This window comes from Oncorhynchus mykiss, chromosome 23 (assembly GCF_013265735.2).
Source record: "Oncorhynchus mykiss isolate Arlee chromosome 23, USDA_OmykA_1.1, whole genome shotgun sequence".
NCBI classification, from domain to species: Eukaryota; Metazoa; Chordata; class Actinopteri; order Salmoniformes; family Salmonidae; genus Oncorhynchus; species Oncorhynchus mykiss.
Window position 1 is genome coordinate 27285427 of NC_048587.1, and position 13346 is coordinate 27298772.

Below are 13346 nucleotides of genomic sequence, written 5' to 3' on the forward strand. Positions count from 1 at the left end.
AGGGTTAAATACTCAACACATGATGAGGGAAATGAGAACCAGGTGTGTGGGAAAACGAGACAAAACAAATGAAAAATGGATCGGATTTGGAACTCTGTAGTGAGTGTTGCAACCAAGGACAGAAGATTTTTAAATGCTACGCACTTGGGACACTCGGCGGTCCCGTTCTGTGAGTTTGTGTGGGCTTACCACTTCGCAGCTGAGCCGTTGTTGCTCCTGGACTTTTCCACTTCCCAATAACAGGACTTACAGTTGACCACTGCAGCTCTAGCTGAGCATAAATGTAACTAACTGACTTGTTGGAAAGGATGCATCCTATGACGGTGCTACATTGAAAGTCACTGAGCTCTTCAGTAAGGCCATTCTACTGCCAATATTTGTCTATAGAGATTGCATGGCTGTGTGCTCAATTTTATACACCTGAAAGCCGAATCCACTATTTTGAAGGGGTCTCCACATACGTTCGTATATATAGTGTACCTGACAATACGTGGGATGTGTGCACAGCGCTCATTCAAAAGTGTTCCTCATTGAGAGACGAGACAGGGAATGGATATATAAAGGCTTCCATTTTCCTACTCACAGTACTCACACACACGTTTTACACCATTGTGCCTACCCAGACCATAATAATCTGCTGGCTTTGATAGTTTATTCCCACATGGTTAATTCCATCATATTTCCAGCAGCATAACAAGACCATCTCTAGTTATGTAATTGACTGTCTGCTCCTCTGACCTCGGTTAAAATAATCTGTCATGACATTTCTCATGTAGCCTTTACAGTATGCAGCCATTCTAATTATGTTTACTTTAATCCAGTCTTTTTATTACACACCGTCCAATTTAAGGTCTGAAGATCACTGCAGCCAGTTTGCTCCTCCCCTACTTCCTCAAAGAAGATCCAAGTGGGCTGTATGTCACAGACAGGGTATGTATTTCTCAGTACGGCAAATAAATGAATGCAAGGTTAGTAGTACTACTGTGTAAGGTGTGCTCAGTTGTTAACTTACTGTTTGAAGTATGACTTGATTACCCACTAGGCACACACTGTTTGAATCAACGTTGTTTCCACGTCATTTCATTGAAATTACGCTGAACCAATGTGTAATAGACGTTGAATTGATGTCTGGGCCCAGTGGCTAACCTTAATATTTCGCATTTCTTTGTTTTAATGTTTACTTCTTACAGTGTGTAAAGTTCCCAGCACCTACCATAAGAATAGAGGGGATGAGAGCCACGTCCAACTCTTCCTGAGTGGAGAGGAGCTACTGAGTGGAGACGCATGAGGCGGTGCACAATTGGCCCAGCGTTGTCCGGGTTAGGGGAGGGTTTGTCCGGCTGGGATGTCCTTGTCCCATGGCGCAATAGCGATTCCTGTGGGGGGCCAGGCGCATGCATGCTGGCACTTCCCCGGTCAACTATAAGTGCTGTTATTGTGAAGTGGAAAGGTCCAGGAGCAACAAGGGCTCAGCAGCAAAGTGGTAGGTCACGTTTCACCATCTAGCAGTCCGACAGACAAATCTGGGTTTGGTGGATGCCAGGAGAGCGCTACCGACCCCAATGCATAGTGGCAACTGGAAAGTTTGGTGAAGGAGGAATAATGGTCTTAGGATGTTTTTCATGGTTCGAGCTAGGCCCCTTAATTCCAGTGAATGGACATATTAATGGTACAGCATACAATGACATTCTAGATAATTCTGTCCTTCCAACTTTGTGGCAACAGTTTGGGGAAGGCCCTTTCCTGTTTCAGCATGACAATGCCCACGTGCGCACAAAGAGAGGTCCATAATGAAATGGTTTGTTGAGATTGTTGTGGAAGAACTTGACTGGCCTGCACAAAGCCCTGACCTCTACTCCATCGAACACTTATGGGATGAATTGGAACGTTGACTTTGAGCCAGGCGAAATCACCCAACATCAGTGCCCAACCTCACTAATGCTCTTGTGGCTGAATGGAAGCAAGTCCCTGCAGCAATGTTCCAACATCTAGTGGAAAGCCTTCCCAGTAGAGTGGAGGCTGTTATAGCAGCAAAGGGGAGACCAAATCCATATTAATTCCCATGATTTTGGAATGAGATGTTTGACGAGCAGGTATTCACCTACTTTTAATCATGTAATATATTACTCTTATTTCTATGTGGATTTTTTCTGGTATTGCACAAAGCTACATACTGGATCTTTAACATAATGCAAGAGAACAATTTAGATTGTAGAAAGAGAGGAGAGTACCAAAGCAGCGCAGAATGTCAGATAGGGCCTAAAGTGTTTTTCCCCCACATTCCTCTCCTCTCCAATGTCGGATGATCATGGGCCTTTTGTAGCAGACACTCCTTGATCTGGCTTATTGTTTCAAAAGATCAATTTCCCTTTTTCTCCCTATTCCCCTAATCATGATCAACCATCGAATGAATCTATAGACCTAACAGAGTTCCATCTCATAAAGTTGTTTGAATAGACCAAATAAAAACATAGTACTGTAATAACGACAGAGAACAAAACAAGATAGACTAATCGAATAGGAAGTTTAAGCAAACCTGATACCCTTCTGCATTTCTTGACCAAAGTCTAGGCAACATAAATTGTGCAGTCAGAAAATCCATCCTTCAAACAAATGGACAATAATTTAGGCTTACACATTGGCTGCTGTCAATAAAAGTTGCTGTTACTTTGCCAATAAATAAACTAATATCTATAATATTGTCAAAGTGTTTATTAATGTCCTTGAATTTAGCAACTGGCAATTGTGCTTAAACTCCCCGCAGCAGTCTTTCCAATAAAGGGGGGGTATTTGTCAGAGTTTTCTCACTAACAACTTTATTTTGGATAGCTTACAAGTGGTGAATTTATATAAAAGTCCACAGCAATCAGATAAAATGAATTATTTAGCCAATACCATTCTTTATAACACTTGACTGAATATTGGCTTAGGGTAAAAACCAATAAGCCTATTATTCTTAGGCTATGCCTTATAAATATACAGTCAAATGATTTATAACATTCTTTATATCAAGGAACGCCAGCAGCATCTGCACCTGTGAACTCCGCAGGATGACAGGGGTCTGTAGTCTGTCCATCCTTTGCCCTGATAAGCGTTTAGCATATTCTGCAAGTGATTTGGGTCAGGTTTTTTGGCTCACCTCTGTCATTCAGCCTGAAACCGAAGAACTGTCAAACAGGCGAAGATGTGCTTTCTTTCCCACCACGTCAGCCATTGTTTAGTTTTTTTTCTGATTTAGCTAAGACAGGTTATACTATAGTTACTAAGTGAAATCCTGTCACATTCCTTTTTTGTTTTTTTAGAGTCTGAAACTGTCAGAAACTATCTTAATGGAAGAAAGAATGTCACAAATGTGATTACCCAGATGATCAAGTTGAAATAACAATAGCCTACACTTGATACGGCTATAATATATTTTTTTTAAAGGTAGGCTAATGTAACTACAGTGGGGCAAAAAGTATTTAGTCAGCCACCAATTGTGCAAGTTCTCCCACTTAAAAAGATGAGAGAGGCCTGTAATTTTCATCATAGGTACACTTCAACTATGACAGACAAAATCAGAAAAAAAATCCAGAAAATCACATTGCAAATTATGGTGGAAAATAAGTATTTGGTCAATAACAAAAGTTTATCTCAATCCTTTGTTATATACCCTTTGTTGGCAATGACAGAGTTGAAATGTTTTCTGTAAGTTTTCACAAGGTTTTCACACACTGTTGCTGGTATTTTGGCCCATTCCTCCATGCAGATCTCCTCTAGAGCAGTGATGTTTTGGGGCTGTTGCTGGGCAACACGGACTTTCAACTCCCTCCAAAGATTTTCTATGGGGTTGAGATCTGGAGACTGGCTAGGCCACTCCAGGACCTTGAAATGCTTCTTACGAAGCCACTCCTTCATTGCCCGGGCGGTGTGTTTAGGATCATTGTCATGCTGAAAGACCCAGCCATGTTTCATCTTCAATGCCCTTGCTGATGGAAGGAGGTTTTCACTCAAAATCTCACGATACATGGCCCCATTCATTCTTTCCTTTACACGGATCAGTCGTCCTGGTCCCTTTGCAGAAAAACAGCCAAAAAGATTGATGTTTCCACCCCTATGCTTCACAGTAGGTATGGTGTTCTTTGGATGCAACTCAGCATTCTTTGTCCTCCAAACACGACGAGTTGAGTTTTTATCAAAAATTTCTATTTTGGTTTCATCTGACCATATGACATTCTCACAATCTTCTTCTGGATCATCCAAATGCTCTCTAGCAAACTTCAGACGGGCCTGGACATGTACTGGCTTAAGCAGGGGGACATGTCTGGCACTACAGGTTTTGAGTCCCTGGCGGCGTAGTGTGTTACTGACGGTAGGCTTTGTTACTTTGGTCCCAGCTCTCTGCAGGTCATTCTTTAGATCCCCCCGTGTGGTTCTGGGATTTTTGCTCACCGTTCTTGTGATCATTTTGACCCCACGGGGTGAGATCTTGCGTGGAGCCCCAGATCGAGGGAGATTATCAGTGGTCTTGTATGTCTTCCATTTCCTAATAATTGCTCCCACAGTTGATTTCTTCAAACCAAGCTGCTTACCTATTGCAGATTCAGTCTTCCCAGCCTGGTGGAGGTCTACAATTTTGTTTCTGTTGTCCTTTGACAGCTCTTTGGTCTTGGCCATAGTGGAGTTTGGAGTGTGACTGTTTGAGGTTGTGGACAGGTGTCTTTTATACTGATAACAAGTTCAAGCAGGAGCCATTAATACAGGTAACGAGTGGAGGACAGAGGAGCCGCTTAAAGAAGAAGTTACAGGTCTGTGAGAGCCAGAAATCTTGCTTGTTTGTAGGTAAACAAATACTTATTTTCCACCATATTTTGCAAATAAATTCATTAAAAGTCTTACAATGTGATTTTCTGGATTTCTTTTCTAATTTTGTCTGTCATAGTTGAAGTGTACCTATGATGAAAAATACAGGCCTCTCTCATCTTTTTATGTGGGAGAACTTGCACAATTGACTAAATACTTTTTTGCTCCACTGTATATCGGAGTATTTTTATGGACAAGAGAAACATAGGTCCCCCGTTTTGAAAATCATTCTGCAGCCTGGAATCGTTTAAAAAGTAACTAGGTCTAACACTTTTGTTTGAACATTGATTCAATGAGATTGTTTATTGTGGCTTTTGTAACAATTTAAAAAAGAAGAATGACATTATGCACCAAATCACAGTTCTGGTATAACCAATGTGTCCTTTATATTGTGTTCTTCCCAGGCACCCAGTGTTCGGTCTGGAGCACGAAGTCACAAGCTCTGCAAGTGACTGCATACTGTAGCAACCCAGCAGTGCAAAATCCCCTGGTCTGCCATTGAAAGCCTACAGTATGTAAATTACGATCGCCAGAAAGGCCAAACCCCCAAAAAATGTACAGATGTTTTGGGCTCTAAAGCTATGATCAAGTTCGATCCCCGCTGTGAATTATTTAAAAGTTTGCTACAAATCTAGATATTTCATTAAATAGTGATCCATTCTGATTACTACATTTGTCGACACACAGGACCACTTGATAACACAGACCAATCACAGGCTACGAAGAGGCTCGTGCCTGGTTGGTTGACTCTCTCAGGCAGGATGAAAATGACTACTGTTCGTCGACCATGATCCTTTGCTAGTTACGGAAACTTTCACCATGATCCGTAGCAACTTGTTAGTGCCATTCAGCCCTTTTCAGCAATACGGCACGCTTCAAATTCAAATACTTCAGGCTTCATGAGCCATCGGGACTTTTCCATAAGATTATGTGGATGATGTCACTACCTACTGGTTTTAATGTCTATGGTTCTTCCAGCCAATTGACCCCTCCGTGCTCCGCAATGTTCGGAGAGGACGATGGGACGATCTGTAATGCCATACATTGCCAAAACCCTAGTTAACAGTGTGAAACCTGTAACTTTGATACTGTCTGAAATAAAGAGAAAAAAGAAAGAGAAACACCCTGCGGTTGTCATCTGATTTCTGTTTGTTTACACTCTTCTTTTTCCCTCTACTCATCATAAACCACTTCACTATATTCCTCCTAACCTTTCAGAGCAATTTGGACAATGTCAAAGTTATCATTATCGACTGTGTTTCCCTACAAAGAGTTAGAAGCAAAACCATCACACAACCAAATGTAACAGTGGATAAAAAGAAAGCAACAGAAAGGGAGAGGGTATATCAGATGGGGAAATATAATAATTAAATGGGGAAAGACTAAGTGAGATGAAAACAGACAGAGGATGAAAGAAAAAAGAAGTCACTACACCTGTACATGGCTGAGAGCTGACGGCTTGTCTCAAGCACACAGTCAGTCTCACCATCCATCAAGTGATTCCACCATATAGGGAAATGGTGATGGGGTGGGAGTATGAAGGGGGGATTGGGCAATGTAGTACCAGTGATAGGTGAGAGAGTAAGTTGAATGGGGGGATAGTGTGAGGGTGGGGACTATAGGTGATGGACTGGCTTGATGACTGACACAGTAGTGGACGTAGTAGTGGACAGATTGGAGACAAACTGGATTTAGGTCTCCACTCTCCAGATATACAGTATATACTGTAGGTGTATCATATATATATATATATATATATATATATATATATATATACTCACCGCTTGGCTGTGTCCTTGTCCTCTCCAAGAGGTCTGTGTGGCTTTGTCGTGGTGAGTTCGTCTGTCCCCCCCGAGTGACTGTGTCCTCTTGTGGCAGTGACCCCTCCCGGACTGGGCAGCATGAGGATGCTGGGGGAGGAGAGAGAGAGTTACCACTACTGTATCAGGAAAAGAACAATAACAAATGAATGATCTACTAGGGTGAGTTGGTATTCAAAAACTGCATGAGTGGAACTTATTTCTGAGTCTTTGGGTTCTAATGAAGATACAAAAACAGTCTCTAGTCTAGACATAACTAGTAGACCCTATTAACTCTACGAGCTTGTAGGTCATCCCCAGTGGGTTTTGAAGTTTGGATTATAGCAGTGGATCAGTTGGTAATTGACAGTTTGTCGTTAAACAATGTATTCATTCCAGGAGCCCCAATGTTGAGTGAGGTGAGGTTAATATTAATATTCAATACAATCCAACCTCATAATCAATGAAGAGCTAAGCTACATTAAAATTCAACATACCCACGTCTGTCTCTCTCCTCAGAGAAAAAAACAACAAAAAAACACCACCAACCACCCTTTGCTAATGACAGAACATCTGCAGCTCTGCATCAACTGCTGACAAAGCAGACACACAAACTCAAACGTCAAAACTTAAAGTATTTTGACAGCCCACCCCACAGAGAATTCAGCATTTCTTTCTCCCTTTATCTGGCTCATTATATTATTCTATCTATCTGTCTCTCTGTTATTCTCTCTCTCCCCGTCCCTCTATTATTCTATCTCTCCTTATCTGGCTCTCATCTAATATTCCATTACATAACTCCCTTAATCTTTCTCTCTGTGTCCTTGGTAATTCTTTATTGTTGTCTATCCCTTTCAATCAGAATCCTTCCCTACTGCAGTTCATCCTCTCTCCATCTTTTCTATCCGTCTTGCGTTTTCTCATTCTCAGTTCTTAAAGTTCAGACAGAGATGTGCAAATATCCAGACACTGGTTGCGTGTGTGTTAGAGGTGGCAGAAGTGTGAGGGAGAGAAGATGCTATGTGGGATATTCTTATTGGAATTGGGAGAGCTGGGGAGGTTTGAACATTGATGTTGCTCTGACATTTTCTATTACTGTACCTGACTTTGCTGTAAGGAGGCCCTGAAGCTCAAGGCCAAAAACAAAAAAAAACATACTCTTGGAATTATTTTGTTTGTACGACTTTGTAACTCGTTTGAACGACTTAGTATCTCATTCCAATTACTTAGTATCTCGTTTGAACGACTTAGTAAAAAAATAGCTATTTAGTGGGAATTAGTTCTCATTTGTTATGCAGCTTCTCAGACCGTGTAATGGTTTGATACAGCCATTCCTTCATTGATTCCATTAATGTGATTATTCATTAGTTCTTTGATAGCCTAAAACAGGGCTGCTTTTGAATGCCAGAGCATGTAAGTGGGCGAGTGCAGAGCAGAGCGTAATTCAAGCTGATTTTTAAAAATGGTGTCAGCATCTCTCCCGGCTCCAATTTCGCTCTGGTATTGCTCAGTCACAAGCTCTGGGCATGCTCTCCCTAGCATTTTTCATTTCCTCTATTCGGTTGTAATTATTTAGCCTACCCCACCTACAGTAGCCTATATCTAGTTTATATTCTACTTTCTAACAATAGGATATGTTGTTTCTATTTTGAAGGTAATCTATTATAGATGTTTCAGGTAGGCAAGACATAGACTACTGTAAAATTAATGTTTGCTTTTCTTGATATAGAAACACCATAATATAAATCTATTTAATTAAGCTAAAACATATACATGTAAATAATAAAGGACAGTGTCAGCTCCTTTTCATAAATAAAGGGGAATAAATCATGTCAAAGTGCAGAGGTCCAACCATTTGTGCACACAAGCAAGCACCAACAAGCTTCACATGTGCACTGAGCATGGGGAATGCACCCTACAAATAAAACAATATTAGCATTATATAGACAGGAAAACACAAATGTAAAAGCTTGATTACAAACATTTTAAATACATTGAGATGAAGCCACCCCCATGTGTGGGATGTTATTTCTCAAAAATCAATTACATTTAAGTAGGGACCGACACAGAGTCCAGTAGGGCAGTATCACAAGGCTACATAGTCTACACTTCACTACTGCTGGAAGGAATACACAGCCATCTTTGATTGTGAGCTAGAATTAAATGTGTGCAACACAAGAGGTAAACAAACATTTTACATCAATAGAACCAATTTAGGGAGGTATAGATATCTTGCGCAGTCTGACAGAGAAGTGGCCTATATGAGTACTTTAATAGTAGCCTAAACATACAGCTAAAGTATTAATCTCCAATATATTAATGAACTTCAGAGATAATAGGCCGGTTCATGCTGCAAACAACACGTTTTTATTAGCCTACCAGAATACAAAAAGAGGTTTGTGATAGGCCTTCAATTGAAAGGTTTAACTTGTTATATCATATGGTTCACAATAACAGGAACACATACTTTAAATCATCTAAATAAAAAGATGACTTTGTTTCATCTTTAAAGAGTATGCTAATTGTTTACTGAAACTTAAGGAAGCTCTCTGATTTTCAATAGCACCGATGACAACAACCTCCAAGCCATAACATACGACTGCTGAACAGTTAATGAAATGGCTACCCAGACTATTTTCACTGACAATTTGTCTCTATGCACAGTCACTGGACTCTACCCACACAATCACACATACTTACACTGTCACACCAACACACACACACACACACACACACACACAATCACTTTTGGAATGCAAGAAGCAGTGCTTGAGAGGGAGAACCGTGAGTAATGGATGGATTTGACAGATGGGTGGCAAAGAAAATCCTTGCATTGCAGGGATCATCAACTTGCTGTGGCAGTTGTATAGCCTCATACAGCAGTAGCAATAATAATAATAATAATAATAAAACAATGAATAAACAATTATTACCTTACTATTTTGTGCAGGCTGACGCAGACTGATAAGGCTATTTCAAACATCTCAAGCTACCAGGAGTCAAAAGCCACCTACTGGGCAAAAAATGTCTGAGGTGTGCGTGGATGATATGTACAATAATGTTGTGTGGAGTTGTTTTTATTAGCGGGAAATAGTTGAACTAATGTCTAATTGGTCTTTGGTAAACAAATGTGTCACATTACGGAGCAGAGATCTTCATACCTTCTGCCAAACCTGGACTGATATCGCAAAGAAGATTCTTCCTGTCCCTTTGGAGATTTAGATTGTAGATTACTGGTGTGGAGCTGTTTTTATGCACCAATAATCTGTGTTCTCTTTTGGTAATACCACCATTTTGCATGCCGTCTGTGACTGTAGATTACAGCCAAAAGCTGTTGTGTTTGTAATGCGTCTCTTATAGAACGTTTGATCATTCAGTTGCCTGAGTACTTCAGTCTCGTAGACAGTGCAGTCTTGTAAAGTAACAGTGCCTCCCATGTCCGCTGGGCAGATGACTATAGAGGTGACATTCTGGAGATTTAAGGGCTTGTTTCTCAGAGCGCGTAAAGTTATTCCTGAAATAGGGGATAGAGGCCTCCAACTTGGATATGTCTTGAAGCATCACTCTGTAGTACATATCCACAGCTGGGTCAATAGGTCCATGTGGAATGAACATAGAGGACAGAGGGGTTGCAATCTCTAAAGAACCGTTTCAGATGTGCTTATGAATTAGTAGTCGACTCGAAACCTGTTGCAGTTGTGCTTCCTGATATTCAGGCTGATTTGCTTCTAGATGTTTTAATTTGTATATATTGTCTGTAAATAGTTCACAAACGTGTATTGCACTGTACTGGCCACCAACTTGCTTTCTTTCATCAATCCCAAAAAATAAATGGCACAATAACATTTTCGGGAAATAGAATCCACACACGGGATTGGCTTCATCTCAATTTATTTTTCAATTTCAGGATTTTGAAATATACTGAACAAAAATATCAACTCAACATGCAATAATTTCTATGATTTTACTGAGTTACAGTTCATATAAGGAAATCACTCAATTTAAGATCAATAAATTAGGCCTTAATTTGTGGATTTCACATGACTGGGCAGAGACGCAGCCAATCAAAATTAGTTTTTCCCCACAAAAGGGTCCAGCTGTCCGGGTGACTGGTCTCAGACGACCCCGCAGGTGAAGAAGCCGAATGTGGAGGTCCTTGGCTGGCGTGGTTACACTTGGTCTGCGGACGTACTGCCAAATTCTCCAAAATGACGTTGGAAGCAGCTTATGACATGATTCTCAGGCAACAGCTCTGTAGGACATTCCTGCAGTCAGCTTGCCAATTTCACACTCCCTCAAAACTTGAGACATCTGTTGCATTGTTTTATGTGACAAAACTGCACATTTTAGAGTGGCCTTTTATTATCCCCAGCACAAGGTGCACCTGTGTAATAATCATGCTGTTTAATCAGCCTCTTGATTAAACAGCACTTGACACCTGTCAAGTGGATGGATTATCTTGGCAAAGGAGAAATGCTCACTAACAGGGATGTAAACAAATTTGTGCACAAAATTTGAGAGAAAGAAGCTTTTTGTGCATGTGGAACATTTCTGGGATCTTTTAATTCAGCTCATGAAACATGGGACCAACACTTTACATGTTGCGTTTATATTTTTGTTCAGTATATATTAAATTCTCCTTTCACTTGTTTATATTATGGCTAGATTTACAATAATATTCCTTCATATAATTAAGTTTTCACATGTGCATTGTTCTGTCTTAATAATAATAATTATTATTATATTGTCATGCCTTGATCTGTTTCACCTGTCCCTATGATTGTCTCCACCCCCTACAGGTGTCGCTTATTTTCCCCAGTGTATTTATCCCTGTGTTTCCTGTCACTCTGTCAGTTCCTCTTGTATGTTTCCAAGTCAACCAGCGGTTTTCCCGTTCTCCTGCTTTTTGCATTCTCCTTTTTCTAGTCCTCCAAGTTTTGACCCTTGCCTGTTTCTGGACTCTGTACTCCCCTGCCTGACCATTCTGCCTGCCTTGACCACGAGCCTGTCTGCCACTCTGTACCTCCTAGACTCTGATCTGGTTTTGACCTTCCGCCTATCCACAACCATTCTCTTGCCTACTTCTTTTGGATTAATAAACATTGTAAGACTCTAACCATCTGCCTCCTGAGTCTGCATCTGGGTCTCGCCTTGTGTCATAATAAATATTTAATTTGTAGAGCGCATTTCCCATACTCAATGCACATGTGATGCTTGGTGGCGCTTGCTTCTGTGTGCAAATCATTTGACCGTTGCAGTTTGAGATTATTTATTCCCTTTCATTTATGAAAATAAACTGATTCTGGCCATTATCATTTAAGATTTATTTATGAAATTTTAGCTTCATTAAATATATTATTATTATATTATGGTGTTTCTACATTTTACAGCAGCCTATGTATTGCCTACCTGAAACATGCGTTAATACATTTGAAGTCCTTCAAAATAGAAATGACATATCCTAATGTTAGAAAGTAGAATATAAACTAGATATAGGCTAATGTGGGTGGGATAGGCTAAATAATTACAACCACATAGGCCTAATTAAAAGTGATAGTGAAAAAGGAAACAAAAAATGCTAGGAAAAGCATGCCCAGAGCTTGTGGCTGAGCAATACCAGAGCAAAATAGGTGCGGGAGAGAAGGCGTCACCATTTTCCAAATCTTCTCGAATTACGCTCTGCTCCTCCCTCCACACTCGCCCACTTAAATGATCTGGAATTAAAAAGCAGCCCTGCTTTAGGCTATCAAAGAACTGTCAATGAATAATAATATCAATGGGTGGAATCAGCGAATGAATGGCTGCAGCAACCATTACACTGACTGACACGCTGCATAAGAAATTAGGTCTAATTTGACAAAATAACTTTTTTTTTACTAAGTCATTCAAACGAGAAAACTATGTAATTTGAACGAGATACTAAGTTGTTCAAATGAGTCTACATTTGTAATGTATTTGTTTTGCCTTGGGCTTCAGGACTTCCATACATTTGGTATTACTGTACATGGGGAATTTGAATAACGTCAGTGGACAGTCTGTTTTTTTGCCTAACGAGACCACTAGCCCCTGAACACTAATGAATGTTACAACACTGATGGATCCAGGTAAAAGCTAACAGAACTGAGATTACCATTCTCACATATGTAGGTGTCTGACTATGGTATAAGTAAAACCACAACTCCCACATAACCCAATGTTGCACTAAGCAGCTGTAGTGCACTGACAGAGAATGACTGCCGTCCTCTCGCTGACCCCTCCTGGAGACTCACCCCCTGTTGCTGTAGCTGCTGTTGCTGTAGTGTGAGCTGAGCGATTGTCCTCTCCTTATTCCTCAGCTCCTCCCTGAGCTTCCACACCTCCTTCATTAGCTCCTCCAACTGAAAAACGCACAGTGGTTAATTTCTAGTCTAACAATGCTACTTGTTTTGGCTCAATGTCCGAAATAGTGTTTTTCCAGGTGGGGTTTTACCTGTAGGGTCGTGCTGTTATCCTCTTCACCGCCCTCAACAACCTCTGGGCCACCGTCCTCCATCTACAAACACAGAAAAAACACATAACATAAGATTCAGTATTCTGAACTGTACTATGCTGGGCAGAAAGGAGAACTAGCTGTAGGTATATTGTATTTTATATGTTATTATAATGATACTACTAATTGCTACATAGTTGGGAGCGTCTTCGGTAGATTATTCTGTAGAATGGCTG

General features: G+C 40.5%; 1 protein-coding gene across 3 annotated transcripts in view; it reads right to left on the bottom strand.

Moving 5' to 3' along the window:
- LOC110502513 (serine-rich coiled-coil domain-containing protein 2) overlaps window positions 1-13346 on the bottom strand; it is a 35620-nt gene that overhangs the window by 10875 nt on the left and 11399 nt on the right. For all 3 annotated transcript variants that reach the window (XM_036960215.1, XM_036960214.1, XM_036960216.1), the window contains exons 4-6: window positions 13111-13173; window positions 12911-13018; window positions 6624-6752 (exon numbers count right to left, since the gene is read on the bottom strand). In XM_036960215.1, the coding sequence (XP_036816110.1) occupies window positions 6624-6752; window positions 12911-13018; window positions 13111-13173 (300 nt within the window). The remainder of the gene's footprint in view (window positions 1-6623; window positions 6753-12910; window positions 13019-13110; window positions 13174-13346) is intronic.